Source organism: Hippoglossus hippoglossus, chromosome 21 (genome assembly GCF_009819705.1).
Source record: "Hippoglossus hippoglossus isolate fHipHip1 chromosome 21, fHipHip1.pri, whole genome shotgun sequence".
Taxonomy (NCBI): domain Eukaryota; kingdom Metazoa; phylum Chordata; class Actinopteri; order Pleuronectiformes; family Pleuronectidae; genus Hippoglossus; species Hippoglossus hippoglossus.
Window position 1 is genome coordinate 18,098,331 of NC_047171.1, and position 18,951 is coordinate 18,117,281.

The window sequence follows — 18,951 nt, forward strand, 5'->3', positions numbered from 1 at the left end:
AACAATGTGGACTCTTCTCCAGAGAGGAGGCAGAAGTAATGACAGAAAATGATAGTGACATGAAAAATGTCTTATACAGAGAGGGTTCGGGGGTAAGGATGGTCCAGTTGCAACTTCTGACTCTGGGGTCGGTAATTCTCCGAGGTTTAATGGAATGCAGCATTGGTACCATTCAGCCCGTGAACAAAGATGGATAATGTCCTCTGAGTCTCTGGAGGATCCACTTTAAGTCTGGGGAAATAACCCTGATGATGTCATCATTGTTATCTTGAGGTTCACTTGAGTCTCCAGATATTTGGAATTACAGGGTTCAGTGTTTAGGAGAGTTCTAGTTGCTAGAAGTCAGGTTACTGACTGATTGAGTTTTAATATGTCTCCCAGCTTAATGGAATATTACTCGCTGGAGTGCCTCTTTAAAACCTCAGACCCAAACCATAATTTATTTGCCATTATATTTGGACACTTAAGTTTATATGTTATTATGTCAGTCTGCTGGTCAGACTGAATGTAATCATCGTAAAACAGCTGAGTCTCTTTTAGGGATATTATTGCTGTACATGGTCATGTTTGTTCTCTGGTTTAGGGTTTGAGTTGATTCTCCTCTGTCTTCAAATGCAGTCACATGGTGTGTGTGGTGATATCAGGCTTTACATGAGTTTGCTTTCTTAGTCCTTGCGCGAACATTTTCCAGAACTTTTCTTGCCATTCCCCAAGTTAAATGTCCGGAAAATGTCAGTTAGCCAATAAGAGAATACAACATGGAAATGTTAGAAGCAGCGAGATAGTGGGCCTGTTGATGACGATTCTTACATTTGAGGAATGTGTAACCTTAAGAATACAAATATCTCATAATAAAAAATATGAGCCATACAAGTAGAAGATGTCAACTTGCGGAATTTATGTCACGTCCTGCCCCTGTGTACTCTACCCAGGCACCACCCCTCGCCTGACTGTTCTGGAAATTTTCCTGCTTTTGTGAACGTGTCTGACCCGGACAATCTCTTGTTACAATCTTCATACGGGAAAGACAAACTCCGAAAAATGTCCAGTCCAATTTTCGGAAAGTTTTTCGAAGTTCATGTCTGAGAAAAGTTTAAGTATGTGATCTTCTTTGAGTTGTAAAATATTACTTGCCTCACTATAGCTGTTGTTGTTCTTTTCTTTGTTAGTAACATTGTGGGAGTTGTGGCTGAAACATTGTTAGCACTGACTGCATGTTAAAGCATCCTGATTCTGCTGTGGTGTGTTTTTCTTTGTTCGAGTACATTCAGCCTCTTCTCAAGCTTGTGCACATTGGCTGTAACACTGAGTCTGACTTCCTCGTGTTTCATTCTTTGTCATTCACTCCAAATGCCTCAGACACTGAGTAAAGCAGTCGTCCTTCCTGTGAGAAGTAACTACTGCAAATAGTGTGAAGTGGCGGGGGGAGGTGGAAATGTTTTCCTATTGGCTGAATCCTGGATGTCTTTGACCTGAATGCCAAACACAGAAAGCTCTGCCAGACATTTTCTTTTTTCTTTAAACATCCCCTCTTTTTTATAATCCTCTTTTACTTTCCTTTTCTCTTTGTGTGGTGTTGAAAGAGCCTCTGAGCGTCCGTCCCCCCCCCTCACTGAAGGGAGTTGTGAAGTGCCGGTGAAGCCCAGCTCAGCAGTCTGTCACTCATCTTTCCTCTTTAACTCTCTCAGCAGAGGAATGGGGATGTCATCAGGAGCGTGAGCTCTCAGGCTTTTCCCTTTTTAAACCCAACTCTCGGCCAAATCGGTTTGTTTTCTCTCGTGTGTTGTGTGCAGCTTCACGGGAAAAGCTGCTTTTGTTAAACCACCTGATTTATTTTTTTAAACATTTCAAGGAAGGTGAGATAATGGCTCTGATTACATGAGTAAAGTACATCATTACATTTTCTTTTTTTACTTTTTACTCAGCTGATTGAAGCATAGTTTAAAAGAAGACTGCTTGCTGGATTGATTTCTATATAAGCTGGTCTCATGGATTTAATGTCAACGCACGTTTGCATGCGTCTGACTGAGCAATGGTATAGCTGCCACGTTGACACACATGATTGCCCACAATGGAAGATATTACTTGACTTGGAGTGGCAATCCCATCAGTCTGCCTAATGAGCAAGGTCGTCAAGGAGACGGAGAAATTGATACCGTGGATGAGGGGAGGCACAGTATCATGCTATGATGGGAGAAAAGACAATTTACATAGAGTCACAAGGGGAAAGTGTAGTGACAGGGTTTTTAGGTGGTTTTTAAACCTTAAGTGTTTTATTGGTTTTAATAGCGTCTGGTGCATTTGGCTGTTTGGTTCAGTTAAGCATTAAATCCGAAATGTTTGGAATATTTGGTGCAGACATTTCCTGGAATAAGTGTTTCACATATGAAGAACGCAACGGCAGATCAGACTTGTCAGACTCATTCATGACAACAGGAAACAGACCGGAGCACGCCTGCTCGCTTACTGTGAATTTTCGACATTCAACATTTTCCTGCTGTTTTGTCTCATGGGGTCATTCATTTTAGCAGGCTCGCAGAAAAGTTCAGCAAAATGTATTCTCACATCCAGCTTGTCTGGAAAACTTCAAGAAAATGATCAGTGCGTGTCTTAAAGAAGCTTTAGACCCTGTTGTCGACCAAACATCAGGATTGACTAAATCCTGATGTTTCTAAATTCAGAGTTTTCTTGTTTAATCAACATTTTGTCCATAAACTATGAAAAAATAATAAAAATATCTCTCATAATATCCCACAACCCAAAAAGATGCATTTACATTCTTTGTTTTATTTGACCAACAGTCTCAGAGATATTCATGTGATTAAATGACAAAGAACCCTCACATTTGAGAAACTGTATAATAACTGAAACGTTGAATTAGTTATCAAAATGATTGCTGCTTTATTTTCTGTCAATCAGCTAATAGTTGCAGCTAGATATGTGATTTCAGCTAATCTACGTCTTATGTCTGTGCAGCTCTAATAAGAATCTCCCCTTAATATATTTAGTTTTATAAGCGAGATGCATAAGCACATAAGGTTCAGTTAATTAGAGCAAGATTTGCCGTCAGGTCTCTTCTTCTTCAAATGTGTCCATGAAGTGCTTATGATTCAGGCATCAGAACTGTCCAATCAAAGAGTTCCCTGTGTGTCCATATGACCTCATGTTAACACGTCTTTGTTTGTGGCTGAAAAAACAGTGTGAACATAAACACCAGAACTACAAGGTACCAACATGATTGTTTTTACTTGGTTCAGACCAACTGAATCACACTTCAGGTGTGAAAGTGACCCTGAGCACGGAGGCCTGTGTGACAGCAAGAATCACCGCTGTGCAGAGGAGGGAAAATGAAAAGGGAAGGAATCCCCAAAACAGGGTCAGATTAATACCACTGAGCACTTCTGAGCTGCTTTATATTTCAATATCTCAAATGCCATGGTGCATGTTCCCAACAGGCTTCACCAGATTTTCTCATCCACTCATCTGCACCAGGAGGAATAAATGTAATGAAATGAGAAGGGAAGAAGTAGCCTGGTCTAATCCAGCAGCTGTAGCCCGGGGCAGATAGAGACTACCACATACCTCCTGTCTCCAGGAAGCATTGACGTCACCATCCCTCATCTTGTCATAAATCTGCCTGCACTCCCCAGAGAGTCACAGCTGCTGCGGCTCTGTCCCTCCCTGAATGTCAGACTGACCCCTCCATCTTCTCCCTCCTGCTGCCTCTGTCACATCTCAGAAATCTGAGCGACTTCACTTACAGTGGACTTGACATAATTTCTCCCTGTGTTGCGCAAGCCCCTGTTCCTCTGCCTTGACTGTCCCTGTCCTGGCCTGTGTAGAAATCCAGTTTGACGACTTCAGCGACGGCAAGCAGAGGCACATTCACAAGCGCAATACTTTTTTGCAGAAACTGTTGCGCATGAATTTTCTACTTATGGTGACGATAGGAAGTTACTAAGTGACAGTAAATGTAAGAATGTGCTCAGTAAAGTCTGGGCTGTCCCCGTTGTTGTGGTCTTATTGAAGTGGAATTAAACGCCTGCAGCTGAAAAACAACCAGCGCTTTAGAGGGTTCCCATTTGTATGTCATGAAATAAAGCCGACACACTGAAGATATCAATCGTAATCTTTTCTTATTTTCTCTCATTTGTGCAACTGCACTTCCAATGATTCTTGACGTACACGGTACTGTGTCCCAGTGTGGACATCATGGCAGAGCCGACAGAGAAACAGGAGAAAAAAACCCTGTTGGAGGAAACGAAGAAGAGACTTTGGCCAAGTAAGAAACCGTGAATATCGGAGCATATTTCCCTCATTGGCGAGAGCTAAAGGAAGCCGAAGGATGCAGGACAGATGTCCTGGTGTCGTTGTTATTTGACAAGTAATTCATAACTAAACATGAGCAGTATTTCAGCGTGACTAAAATGCTGTCTTTCTTCTCTCATTCCTGTTAGTTTTCATCTCAAATGTCACAGCAGTTCAAAGGAACCAGTCATATTTGTGTAAAATCACTACCTTGTCAGCCGTCAAGGTTTCTGTGGCTTTTCTCAGAATTTACGTCAGTGAATTACACATCCCGCCTACAGGGGGAGCCTAAGGTCAGCCCCAAAAGAATCTTTCCTTGTGTCATTTCAAAATCTCTTCTGTGGTTTTCCCTCTCAAAGAATAAAACCTAAACCACGAAATGAGTAAGGGAATTATACATTCGTCAGAAGTCTGAGCTGCAGTGTTTTTTCCCTTGTGTTTATGCTGTGGAAACATTTCTGACTATGGCTACACTCACCCACATGCAGTTAAAAGTGTGTTTTTTCCAGTTAACTGAGCTTGACTCAGCAGGGTTTTTATTTGGAAACACATTACCCGTTATTTATAAGGACCTGTCACCATTATTGAACAGCTCTATAATAAGTGTTATGTGTAACTGTAATGTGGAGGATCTTTTAAATGTCAGGTTTGGCTCCTGAGTGGCATCACTGCTGTAGAACACGGTCCCACGATAAACACTGATAGATGTGCATGAGATTTAAGCGATGGAGAAGGATTATTCTAGACTGAATGATCGTCAACAAAAAAAAGCTAAAGATCAACAATTCATTCAATGTCTGTGAACTCACCCTTATCTTCAGAAAGCCTGTATTTGTTTATCTGCACGCATTTTCTTTCTTCCTTCACTTATTCCACTGATTGGGTTTCCAGCTGCAGACTGGGAACTTGGAAGTCGGCTAAATTTAAACTGGATTGCCCGCATGGTTCTCATACCTTGAGACAGCTTTTATCACAGAAGAGGTTTTTCACAGAACAGCAATAAACTAAATCCAACTTCCCCCAAATCTCTTCATGCATTTTCCCAGAATAGTCAAGTTTTCCATTTGGCTTCCTCCCGAACAGATGCATGTTATTTCTCAGAAGTTGAGGTGACCCCAGCAGACCAACGTCAAATCCCCTCACCTAAGGCCGGGTGAAATAGAGCATGCAATTGCTCACTGTCTGTCCCAAAAACGAATAGGCTAGGCTTTTTGTGTGTGTGTGGGTCTCTGTGTGTAAACTGATTTTGTGTGTTTGTGCTGCTCTAACAAAGAACCCCTCTCAGATTTGCCTATTTTGGGCTGAATCTTGTGTTCGTTGTGTTGCTTTCTTGAAACCCAGTTTGCTTCCTCATATTTTCAGCTGTGTCCTTCCACAGTGATCATGTGGTCAGCAATGTGAGATTCTGCCTTAATCTTCATCTGAGGAATTATCAGCGTCGGTGCCAGTCCAGGCACACTGGATATTATCACTAGCCTTAAACTCCTATTTGGCTCGGTTGTGTAATTTAGCCTTGTGATGAACTGGCAACCTGTCCAGGATGCATCCTGTCTAATGCCCAATGTGAGCCGGGATAAGCGGTTTAAAAATTGTGTGCCTGGATAGATGTGGATTATTTTGTAATGACTTGTCATTTGTCACAGTAATACTGATCCTCACGCACACACACAAACACAAAAATTACCCCGTGCCAGAACAATATTGATACAAATACATATTTTTATGTTGTGTAGTAGGTATATGCTGTTTCTCATTGGCATAACAGTTCCTCAATTAATAAGGAACCAATGGACAACTTTTTACCTAGAATATTTTAAAATGCGAATCAGTCATATAGTAATGATGCGGCTGTTTGATGGTGTGGTCCGAGTCCGTTTCTCAGGACATTCTCAAGAATCTTTCCTGCCAGCAGGGCGCTTGCAGGAAAGATGAATGTCAGTAAAATGTCTGAGTCAGCCCATGTGACAATACAGTAGGAAAATGTCTCATTCAGACTGAGTGGGATTTTCTGTTGATGATGTTTCTGATTCGTGATGGACGCAAAACTGAAAAAAATTCAAATGAAAAAGAGGTGAGATACACATAGAAGACGTAGATGAAGATGACAAATTGGAAAGACACTGAGATCGGAGTGTTTGGTGATAATAACCAACGGTCATGGCAATGTGCTGTAAGTAATAATATGATTTCAGCAGCAGGATTCCTACATTATGTCCTGCCTCCTACTCGCTCTACTCAGACACCACCCCTCGCCCGAACACTGAGAAGATTTTCCTGTTGTGTTAAATGTGTCTCTTGTTCAAATGTGAAAGTTCTGACCCTATTGTGTGTGTGTGTGTGTGTGTGTGTGTGTGTGTGTGTGTGTGTGTGTGTGTGTGTGTGTGTGTGTGTGTGTGTGTGTGTGTGTGTGTGTGTGTGTGTGTGTGTGTGTGTGTGTGTGTGTGTGTGTGTGTGTGTGTGTGTGTGTGTGTGTGTGTGTCAGTTTGCGAGGCGTCTTATTCCTCGGCTCACCCCACTCTCCTTCCTCTCCACAGGGGGACTCCATGAAAGATGACAGAGGAGGTGATTGTTGTAGCCAAGTGGGACTACACGGCCCAGCAGGACCAGGAACTTGACATCCGTAAAAATGAGCGTCTCTTCCTCCTGGACGACACAAAGACCTGGTGGCGTGTTCGCAACGCTACCAACCAAACGGGTTATGTGCCATCCAACTACGTGGAACGCAAGAACAGCCTGAAGAAAGGCTCGCTGGTGAAGAACATCAAAGATACGCTGGGTAAGGAGGATTGTGTCTCGCTCTGCGTACAAGTGAAATGTCGCCTGTTTGTTAACACCGTCAGTAGATTATTTTCTGTAAAAGTGGATAATCGCTGCACCTCTCTTTTCAGTTGTTTGAGGTTCTGGTGGAGGTGATAAGATGTGGTCATAAATAGTGGTCAGTGTGTGTGCGTGCTTTCAGACATGCACTGAACTCCTCTGTATTTTGTCCGGAGGAGGTGCATGTGTGAATGCAATTGTCCGAGAGAGTCTCTGCAGACTTTCCCTACCTGGCCACGTAGTATACAGTCTGTAGAAAAGAGAATCCGATGTGTGAACACAGCAGGGAATCCCCACTGGATTCACCGCTAGTGAGTGGGGGGTTGTTCACACTTCCTGCCTCTGTCTGCTGCACCCGGCTGCTCCACCTCTCCCCTAAATAATGCGGAGAATCTGTTGCTGTTATGAAACTCCATAGTCCATTATCCGTAATTTACCCGCAGGTCATGTCTGGAAACGAGAGTTTCTGAAAAGTCTTCTCAGAAGTGAAGTGATACCCTCACTGTGTCTGTGTCCTCACCAGGAGCTGTCACTGTGCACTCCAGGGATCCTGTGGAGTTGGCCGTTGCTCTCAGCTGTCTGCACAGGGTCCCTCAGTCTGCAGTTATGACTCAGATATATTACAGTGTGTGTAGTCATAGCTACCAACATTTCAGAGAGACTGTTGGTGCATGAGTGGATAAAGCCAAAAAGTTATTTATAAGTTCCTCATATTCTGCAACACCAAAAACACTAAACTAGAGCACAGCTGATATGGATTGTTTTGGGTGCTGAAACTGATATTGGAGAGTAAAAAATGTCCAATAGAATGATATAATAATGTCATATAGACATATGCATTTATTAGAAAAAGATTTTTCAATGACTCCTAAGTTGTTATCAAACCTGTCAACAAAGAAATGTAATTGAGTTTTTTTAAATCGACTAACTGTACACAAAATTTTCTCTTAATCAACGACTCAAAATGTGAGCAGTGGGTTTAACCTTTCCCCTACGGAATCATGTTGTGTGATGGTATTTTTACATTTTATTTTATAATTTTGCCTAGAAGGAAAATGTTTCAACAATCTGCTTTAAATTATTAACTTCAGGCATCATGAAATTGGTTTAATGTTTTTTAATCATTGTCAGACAAATTATCTTCTAACAGAAATAAGGCTTTCAAACTGCACGTGAGCCAATTAATTTCTAAAATTTTTTGAACGTGGCGATGTGGGCAGAACATTATTGGGGCTGTCAAAGCTTCCTAATCACACTCACAGAGCTGGTGCCTTTCTGCAGCATACAGATGCCCCAGATCTGATAGCCGGAAGGCCGCCTTTATAGAGTAATGACTTAACTTGGGTTTGTTGGTGAACAACTCAAGATGAGAATGTAGGAATTTATCTGAGAATGATGAAAATAGAAAGAGATGAAGAGAGTCTGGTCTGATATGTGGATTCCTCTCCGCTCTGTGGAAAATCAGCCCCGGGGGGAAACTGTGGCTTTATATGGGCCAGCATGGCACAGCCTGCCACTGTCACCCTCAGCAGAGCTCATTGTGTGCAGAGACAACATGTATCTGCACTTCACTCCCCTTTTCCAATCCAGTTCCCATCACACCATTTTATTCCATCAGCCGCGTTTCCATGTAATCGTTAAGCAATTTTTTTTTTTTTAAAAAGCTAACTTTTAAAATGTCGCAAAAAAGGAGGAAAAGTATTGCAGTGCACATTAGGACTGTTTCCATTGACTGGTATGAAGAAAATACACCATTTCTCTATGGTTTTTATTTTCAGGTCAAAAGTGGCAAGCAAAAAACAACCTTTCATTAAAAACTGTTACAGAAATATAGTATTTTGCATAAAAATAAGGTGAGTGACCCATTAACCTTTGCAAAAATGGAAGATCATTAACAGTGAGCATGATTCTTTGCTGCAGTTTATCTTCCTTGGTTGGAGAAAAGTTCACCATGGCATCACGATATAGAGAATTCACTGCTTGTTCTTTAACTGGCATTACTTTTCATTTAGTCATTTAAACAAACTTTTCCCGGCCTGGTGTCTGTTCCCGTTCTCTGTACTATTCCGGGGAAACACTTGTGTAAACTGCACTTTGATAAAAAGTAGGGGACGTAGGGGTTGGAGACACAACTGGAAACAAAACAAGTTGTTTGCCAACCGCCAATAAAACCTCAGAGAAGAAGAATTAGAAACAAACCAAATCCAGAACTGCTGAGATGGTTTTATGTCTTTTTCAGTGTGGAAGAGCTGTGATTATTCTTTTATTTCTTCTTCTTCTTCTCTAGAAGAAAATGGTCAGTCCTGTAAGCTAAATATTCAAAAAATCTCAAAACCTATTTAGAATAGATGTTTTTCATCTGTTTCAAAAAAGTGGAAATCCAACTTAAGTAAGTATTTTTGTGTATATGAGTTTTATTTTTGTCTGTTTCTATAAATCTGTATCTGTTTTCTAGTAATAATAATAATAAAAAACTTCAAAGACAATGATCAAAATAATGCAATAACAATTTAAATCAAATCCAACCAGTGATATAATACAAAACCTACAATCCCAGAAAGCGGATAAAATAATACATCCTTTAAAAGTAATGATAGATAAGATTAGTGAGATAAGATAATGTGATATGACCAACAAACATGGAGGAAAGACAGCTAATGCAGCCCCCCATGCTTTTCTATGATCAGTAGATTGATTAGTGGAGAAATCAGCAGCGTGTGCTGCAGTGATGGATTAACTCCCTGCCCCTGACTATGTTACATATTGACTACAACATTATGGCCTACTTCCATTTCAGTCTAAGTAGTTTGCTTCCAGCCAGTAGCTCTTCAGTGTTAAAAGCCTGAGTAAATCCAATAGGCGAGAACATTTTCATGATGAGGCGGTGAGCAATAGGTGAGGTCAGTGGCTAATGGAACTCACACACTCCAACAGAGGATCTGATTGGCTGAGAGTGTGATTACTTCATCCTGGCTCTTTTTCTCTCTTTTCCAGCTCTTCAGTGAGTCAACATTGCGATTATGGACCTTTGCGCATACTGTGTGATTTCTGTTATCTCTGGCTTTTCATCCTCATTTACCGTGCTTAAATGCAGTTGCATCATCGACATTCATGCAGGCAGAATTGAATTGTAAATGGCTGCATGCTGCTTTCTGTCCTAGTTTCCCCCACGCAGGAAATACAAACAATGATGGGGCAAAATAATTCAGCGATGGGTCCCACTCATTGCTTAAACTGGGGCAGTGCTCGCTGCTGTAACATAATGGCAGAGCTAGATATCTGTCCACCATAGTTTTCACATGGCAGCGTGCATGTGGGTGAATGTGAAGCTGTGTGAAGTCCTGGTCCTCGTGTCACAAGTGTCATTTGTCCCTTTTATCTCGGTACTGTTTGAATGCAAGAGTTCAGCAAAATACTTTTTTGGTGAACCTACAATAACAACCCGTTTCTGCAGTGGAGTTATCTGTCATGCTGTGCCCCCCCCCCGCATGCTCTACCCAGGCACTACCCCTCACCTGAGTGTTCGGGACATTTTCCCTGTTGTTGTGAACACGTCTGACCCTGACAATGTCCCTAACCTGACTATCGGGACATTTTCTGGAGTTTATATCTGTAAACGGCTTTTAACTGAACTGTTCATCTTATCTTCACACTTGGTGTGTATTGTTCAGGTCCCGAGGAAGAGCAGTGTCGAATTTGGTACGTTTTCAGTATTAATACGCTTCGAATCAACAGGCGATAAGTGCTCTGTAGCAGCAGCAGCGGCTCATGAACGACTCACAACTCATGACCGTAAGTGATGTTATCAATCACAACAACAGCCGGTTCATGACAACAGCAACTGATTCTCCAGTTCAGCTCTGCAGCAGCGGTGGTGCAGCTGCAGGGTTCTGTGGACTGAGTCAGTTACTCTCTGCAGCTCAATTACTGTAGGTCACCTTTACAGTTTCAGAAAGAAAGCTGCAACCAGCATCACCACAGGCCAAACAACGGGCACAGCACAAGTTTTCTGCAAATGCTGCATGTACATTTTCATGCTATGTATGTAGGCTGCTGGTCTTGTGCACCAACTCCTTATTTTATTCCAATTTAAGCTCTGGTTTTGCTGACAAATATCTTCTCACTGGTTTTACACACAAAGTGCTGCATTAAGACCCTGTGGCACCAGTGGAATATTAAGAACAGAGCATCTCTGTTATTTAAAAGTTCATTTTCCAGCTGATCTGTGGTGCTAATGCTCCGTTTAAGGGTCACGTTATACTTTGACATCCCTGCACTCACTCACATCTTATCGTCTGATGGGTGGTGTGGTATTGTGCAGAGTGCATTTAGTACAGTAACTTCCACACTGCCCTCCACTGTGATCCCAGAGTGAAGCAATATGCTGCAACATGCAGTCATCGAGGTTTTATCAAATCACTTCCCTCTGAGTCCGAGTCCTTTGGGCTCCGAAGTCTAGTCTCCTTCTCCTAGATGAAGAGCCAGGTGAAGTTAGGGAGTGAATGTGTGGGAGGAGAGAATAGAGCCTGCTGCTGCTATAACCAGCAGGCCAGTGCCTTGAAGTGGAAATGAGTAAAGAAGAAAGGTGTGTGTGTGTGTGTGTGTGTGTGTGTGTGTGTGTGTGTGTGTGTGTGTGTGTGTGTGTGTGTGTGTGTGTGTGTGTGTGTGTGTGTGTGTGTGTGTGTGTGTGTGTGTGTGTGTGTGTGTGTGTGTGTGTGTTTTTGTTTTTGCTCAAGGGAAGTATGAGTGTTGTGTTTCTCTCTTGTCTACCCCATGCCAGCGACAGTGAGTTTTTTTCCCCCTGAGGGAGCACCTAAAGTCGGCCCCAGGAGTCACCCTTTGTCTCTGGCTCACCGCCAACAGATACAGAATCCTCTCACGCATGCTCAAAGCAATCAGAAATGTGGGATACACGCCGCTATCCATAAACATGATCTGCTTGTTATTCCCGTCTCATCCCTCGTCTTTGCGTTTTTGTCAGCCGTGGCCTCTGATGTGCTCGGTCTGCTGTTTGTGTGAGAAACAGCTGCCAGGGGACCCCTCGTCTTTCTTCACCGCTCTCCTTTTCTTCCTGCCAACAAGTTTCATGCTACTCGGGATGAACCCAGCAATTTTTCCCCTAACAATGCGAACGTGCCGTTGAGGGGTGACATTTCTGTGGCATTTCAGCGGGCTCTGTGGCACAGACCGGGTGATTAGCTGTCAGGAAACTCTCTTCAGTCATTAGCGGCAGACATGAGCATGCTGACTCCAGCCTCAACTGTCAAGTAAACGGTATAAACGTTGTCAAACGCACGGTGTATCATTATTATTTCAACAGGAACTTGAAGGTGAGACCTCCTCGGTTGTGTTCAGCTGAGATACTTTAGGAAGTTACGATCTCATTGAAGCTGGCAAACAAATGTTTAAAGACTGGTACTTTGAAAGTACATGAATGGGAAAAGTCAGAGACAGGTAAGACAGCGGCTGACTTTGATCCACGATGTGCCTGTCATCATCAAGCCCATGGTGCCTGCTCCACTTTTCATTTCCCTGCCTACTCCACCTATTTTCACTTTTCTGATTAGTATTGTGTGTATGCAGTATAGATGGTGCAGACTGAATACCAAGTAGATAACGAGCTTTGATTCCACTGGTTTGTGTGTAAAGGGACTTGGGGGGGGGGGCCCCAGTGCGAGTTGATGTTTGCACTGGTGTTAATTCTATTATCAGAAGTATCGATCTGTCCTCAGCCACTGAGGTTTCTCCTGAGATATATTATGTATCCTTTACTTCGAAAGTAGTTTTCTTTGCTTCTCTGGGTCCACGAGTGTAATCTGCAGCCTCAATTAGCATCCTGCTGACCTCAAGTGCCTCCTCTCCCTATGGAGCGCAGGCTTTCCCTGCATCTTAAAACCAGCTTTCTCTCATCACAGCCTCGCTGCTGCAGCATTCAAACGTGTTTGGATTCGGTCTAATGCTTATATTGGCCATTATCTCTATCTTTTTTTAATCAATACTGAATCAAATAACTACTTTCTCTCTGCAGTTAGATCCTTTGGCTCATTTGTTTGTGTTTGATTTTGTTTCACTCTCACTGTTGTTGTCATTCCAGATGAGAGCAGACGGCTGTTCACCACACACAAACCTACCTGGTGAACACAGAACATTTAGCAGCTAGAAAAACAGATATTTTCAGAAATATAGTTGAGAGCGAATTTTGGTGAATCAGGTGAACACATATGGCTTCAAATGAGCCCGAATTTCTGCTGGATGTGAAGGCAGATGTTTGCTTTCACATTAACCACCTATAACAATAAGGTGGAAATATGTGTTCAGTTTTGGACCAAAGACAGGAAAAAAGGGGTCAACAGTTAAAACCCAGATTAAACTGATCTGTTTCCAGCCGTCACCATCTTCTCTGATTCTATTGTTGCAGGTTTGGGAAAAACTAAGAGGAAGACGAGCGCCCGCGATGCTTCCCCAACACCAAGCTCAGATACAGAGTACCCCTCCAATGGCAGCAGGGGTGGAGGAGGAGCCGCTGAGAGAATCTACGACCTCAACATCCCGGCCGTCGTCAAGTTTGCCTATATGGCAGAGAGGGAAGACGAGCTGAGCCTGGTCAAGGCATCCCAGGTCATGGTAATGGAGAAGTGCAGTGACGGCTGGTGGCGGGGCAGCCAGGGGGGCAACGTGGGCTGGTTTCCTTCTAACTACGTCCAGGAGGAGCTCGGAGGTGCTGAAGACGGAGGCGAGGGGGATTCCTCGCGGGGTTACCATGCAGGGTCTCAAGGGACTTTGATGGCCAATGGGTGCGCTGGTGGTCACGGTGAAGTGCTCCACCTTGTTCAAACGCTCTACCCCTTCAACTCAGTGACAGAGGAGGAGCTGAACTTTGAGAAGGGAGAGGTCATGGAGGTGGTGGAGAAGCCCGAGAACGACCCTGAGTGGTGGAAGTGTAAGAACTCGCGTGGCATTGTCGGCCTGGTACCTAAAAACTATGTGATGGTGCTGGATGAGCAGCCCGGCCTGCCTTCCTCTACGTCTAGCTCCCCGCAGAACCGTGTCGTGGGGCCGGCACGCTCAGGGAAGTTCGCCGGGAGGGACTGGTACTACGGCGGCGTCTCCAGGAACCAGGCCGAGTGTATACTCAACGAAAGAGGGGAGGAGGGGGACTTCCTCATACGAGACAGCGAGTCATCGGTGAGTGTTTGGGGTGAAGTCATCTCAGAGTTGGGTGGAAAAAAAAGAAAGAGGATATATCAGAAAGATAGAGGAAGAGAAGTGGCGTTTGGAAATATATTTCCAAATTTGGAAATTAGCTTACAATGTTTCCCACAGGATTAAGTCTATGTATAGCGGTAACAGGGGTGCACATGCATGCAGATTCAGAGTTGCATGTAAATTTAAGAGTGAAAGACAAGTTCTTGCATGAGAGAGAACTGCATTGCATACCACTGCTGTGTGTGTGTGTGTGTGTGTGTGTGTGTGTGTGTGTGTGTGTGTGTGTGTGTGTGTGTGTGTGTGTGTGTGTGTGTGTGTGTGTGTGTGTGTGTGTGTGTGTGTGTGTGTGTGTGTGTGTGTGTGTGTGTGTGTGTGTGTGTGTGTGTGTGTGCGCACAACTGCAGCTGAAACTATGAGGTCTGACTGCATTGTTAAACGTAAATGAAGATATCGTACATTCATCTCCACAGCTGTACAGTGCAAAACACTGAGTTAGAGATGTTTTTATGAGAGGTGTAAAGACATTTTGGTTCAGTATGAAACGGTGGCAGGAGAAATTAGAATTTAGCTGATTGCCAGAGTCTAGATGATTAATGGGAAACACTGAGTTTATGTGTGTTATGTTTACTGTTTTTTTATTCATTTAATAAGAATTATCAAAAATTTTGATCTGAATAGGATTATAGTGTTTGTGCTGTGGGACTAGCCTTTAAGGGCAATGTTTTAGTGATCACATGATTATTCACATGTATACTCAGAGCAAGATTAGCCAATCAGACGCAAGGATTTAACCCAGAGATCGCTCCTTTAGAAATTCCTAAGTAGATATTATTTTCATTATTTGAATTCATCAATGAATGTTCTCTATAAATCGTTCTTCATATGACTTGTTACATCAGACCAACTGTCTCAAACCCAAATATTCACTTTACAATAATAGAAAACAGGAAAGCAGCAAATGTTCAGAAAAGATCAGATTGATTCTTTTTGCGGAAATTGGTTTGCAGCAATACTCATAGGATGTTTTCCACAGACCAACATAACAAAACCATCAAAAGACAAAACCAACACGTACATTTAAATTGCACCTTAAGCAGGTCTGGAAAATTCAGTGACACACATAGCTGCTGATTCCTTTTATGTAGCTCAGATTATAATTTATGTGACATCTTAGTCATACAGAAACAACAATAGTACATGAATTATGATGAAATAATAGAAAACTGTCTGTAATGGAAACAAAAAGGAAACAACTGGAGGAAAATGCAGCAGTTTGATAAATGTGGGCCCACGTGTTTAAATGTGAGAATATACTGCCACCTGCTGGCTGCATGTGTTTTTGTGTCCCTCTCTCGTTTATTGAACCATATCAACTCCTCTCTCTTTCTTTATTTTGCAGCCCAGTGATTTCTCGGTGTCTCTAAAAGCAGCGGGTAAGAATAAGCACTTTAAGGTGCGGCTCGCAGAGGGAGTGTTCTGTATCGGCCAGCGCAGGTTCGACTCCATCGACGAACTCGTGGAGCACTACAAGAAAGCCCCCATCTTTACCAGTGAACACGGAGAGAAGCTCTACCTGGTCAAAGCACTGCTGTGATTCCCTCACCCTCACATCTACACTGGATCTCACACACACACGTTAATACTAACACCTCTCCCTAACTGTCTCAACTCAAGCCTTAGCTCTGAACCCTCCCGCTGTGGCGTCTCTACCAGATACTCAGTCTCTCCTTTTGAGTTTTATCCGTCACCTTCCCGAGGCGACCGAGGTGAAAGTCTTCCTAGCTCTGAACGCCCGAGACTGTGACAGCACTTCCCCAGCTGCATCCTTCACGTTCAGCTCAGTGCATAGGAATATAAATAATTCTCCGGTCTGGACGTGCGAAGATGCAGCGACACACCTGCTGCTACCAGAACGCCTGAGGCCTTGGTTGGGGGTCGAGCTCTCCTTCTGATGTCACACATGATACATTAACTTCCACGCACATCGTAGGTTAAAACCATTATTGCTCTTAATCCACACACAGAAGACAGAGATCAGTTCAGAGAGGACTCTGAGGGACCTTTGCTCCGGTGTCTTTCTGTCGTCGCTGGCCATTGTTTTATTTTGTCTCTTAAATGTTTGTTCTTTTATTTAAAAACATTTTTCAACCCTAATTTAATTTCTTCTCTGGGGGTCCTCTCGTACAGCGACTTCACAAAGTGACCAGAATCACTCTCTTGCCTTCTTCTCCTTATTTTAACCATTCCTCTACATGACTCCCCATTTGAATTTTTGTCTTACGTTACTATGACAACTTCCTCCCTGTTTCCGTCTCATTCATTATTAGTGACGTTATAGAAAAATCTGAATACAGTACTTCCTGTAATACTTCTATGAGGCAGCGGCGGGGGAAAGAATGAAATAGGGGAGAACTCTGAATTCCTGTAGAGTTTGAATGTTTATCAATGTAACCGAATGTGCCACCCTGAACCCATACTGGCTCCAGGTCTGCACTGCACTCACCATACATTCATTCATAGCCCTCATGCTTTATACCGTGTCACAATGTTCTGCAGTTTGTGTGTGTAGCTCTACAAGGATGCTGACTGAAGAATAGCAATTAAAAAAAGAAAAACCCTCTTTGTTAAAACACTCAATCTGCTCCTGTGAGTGAATGGAGTCAGAAAAGGTACTTCTCACCACATAAAGATAATAATATCTTGTGTCGACAGAGAATTTTGCAGGAAGAAAGTGTCATTTACAAAAAAAAATCTTAATAATAAGACCATAAAAGCACAGTTACAGTTGAAGGGCGCCCTGAAGCTCTTTATTTTTCAATCACAGATTATTTGGAAATGAGTTGTTCGTACATGAAGCCAGTGCAACAGCAGCTATTGAGCGTCTGCTAAACCCCTCCTCTCCCGAACAGCGATGGTCCATTGGTAGCCGGGCAGGTGAGTGGACGGTGCACGTCTGTCCAGCTGAACTCTGTAATTGGAGCCATACAGTACATGGTGTTTGAAGATAAAGGATTTTTGAGGGATTGTGTTCTTTTCACAAGCTTTTCCAAAACCAACACAACCTGCTTTTTAGTCTGAAATCAAAGACCCATATTCTCAAAAATTGGTAAATCTGCTACTATGATCAATTTCAAACATTTGCTTTGAGAGAATTAGACGTGGGACAGGCACAGCAACAGTAACTGAGTTTTTAAATAACGACCATCGTTCCACTGTTGACAAACCAAATATACTGTCATCTGGGTCGTAATTAAAATAACTCTATAGTCCTACCAAACATTTTCCCGTTTATTTTTGCTACTTGCATTTGTTCACCGATGGAAGTGTTGATCATGGAGTCCTCAGCTTTTATACCATATATCTGAATGTTATTGAGCATTGTTATTTAATTCTTGTCTCCACTGTATGTATATATTCAAATTAAGAGGAGGTGCATATACAAATCACTAAGATCCAACTATGGTACTGTATCACCGACAACATGATGAGAATTGAAATACTTTTGTTCAATAAAGAATTTTTGAAGAATACTAAAAAGGACGCCTAGTGAAGTGTGTGATGGGGCATGGTGGGACAGTGGTTGTAACAGTTAACTCACAGCAAGAAGGTTCCTTAGATCGAATCCCGGTTTCTGTGTAGTGTTTAAATGATCTCCCTGTGTCTGTGTTGGTTTTCTCCAGGTACTCAAACATGAAGTTCGGGTTATTGGAGACTTTAAATCGACTGCATGTGTGAATGTGAGTAGTTATTAGTATGTTGGATCTATTCAGACTGTACCAGTCCTCTCCTGCACTGTCTGCTGGGGTTTGTTCCAGGATATGCGGTATAGATATTGTATGGTTGGATGGAAATGTGTGATTGGTGAATGAGACACTCACAAGCTCCATGATGCTCAACTCTTAGAGTAAAAACTATTGAAAAGCCACAATCGTCACACACAAACACATCAGGAGCATCGTACTCAAGGTCACATTGACATGTGGAGGAGCCACAGATGCAGATGACTGATGTTGCATTTAATGGCCGATACATTTCTCCACCTGAGCTAGAGCTGAACCGATCCGTCATCCACATCTGTTGAGGTATTCAACCCAAACACACACAAACCTGAACTTTTCTATTAATATATATGTAATGTGGGATTAAAACCAACGTTTTTGATACATGATCTACATCATCTACATCTGAATGGGTTCTTCCCGGACCTATTCTGTATCCTTCCATCAAGTTTAATGGAAATTTGTTTGGTTATATGAGAGTTAAAAGACAGCAAATAAATAGGCAAAAATATACTAAAGTAAAAGTATCACATTAACTCTTCTAGGTGAGTAAAAGTAAGTAGCTACTTGCCTTTAAATGTGTTCAAGTAAAAGTACTCGCTGAGAGTAGACAATTCTCCAACAATACTACTGTATATTGGGTTTTAATGCAGACTCATTAACAAATAATGCTGCAGATGATCCTACTGAAAACACTTGTTCTCCTCTTGTTTACTTTTAAAAATGGGTTAGGGGAGGTGCTCTGTCCTTCCCCCAGGATGCTCCCTCCCCCCCGGTCCCAGGTACGCTGATGGGGCCTCCCATGATGCAATGTGGTCCAGCCCTCATCATTAAAGAAACC

General features: G+C 42.6%; 1 protein-coding gene across 2 annotated transcripts in view; it reads left to right on the plus strand.

Moving 5' to 3' along the window:
* The window catches only part of nck2a (NCK adaptor protein 2a), a 32,044-nt gene extending 14,176 nt beyond the window's left edge, over positions 1-17,868 (plus strand). For both annotated transcript variants that reach the window (XM_034574560.1, XM_034574561.1), the window contains 3 exons: positions 6,843-7,084; positions 13,544-14,310; positions 15,731-17,868. In XM_034574560.1, the coding sequence (XP_034430451.1) occupies positions 6,859-7,084; positions 13,544-14,310; positions 15,731-15,925 (1,188 nt within the window). In that variant the 5' untranslated portion in view covers positions 6,843-6,858 and the 3' untranslated portion in view covers positions 15,926-17,868. The remainder of the gene's footprint in view (positions 1-6,842; positions 7,085-13,543; positions 14,311-15,730) is intronic.
* Positions 17,869-18,951: the final 1,083 nt, after the last annotated feature.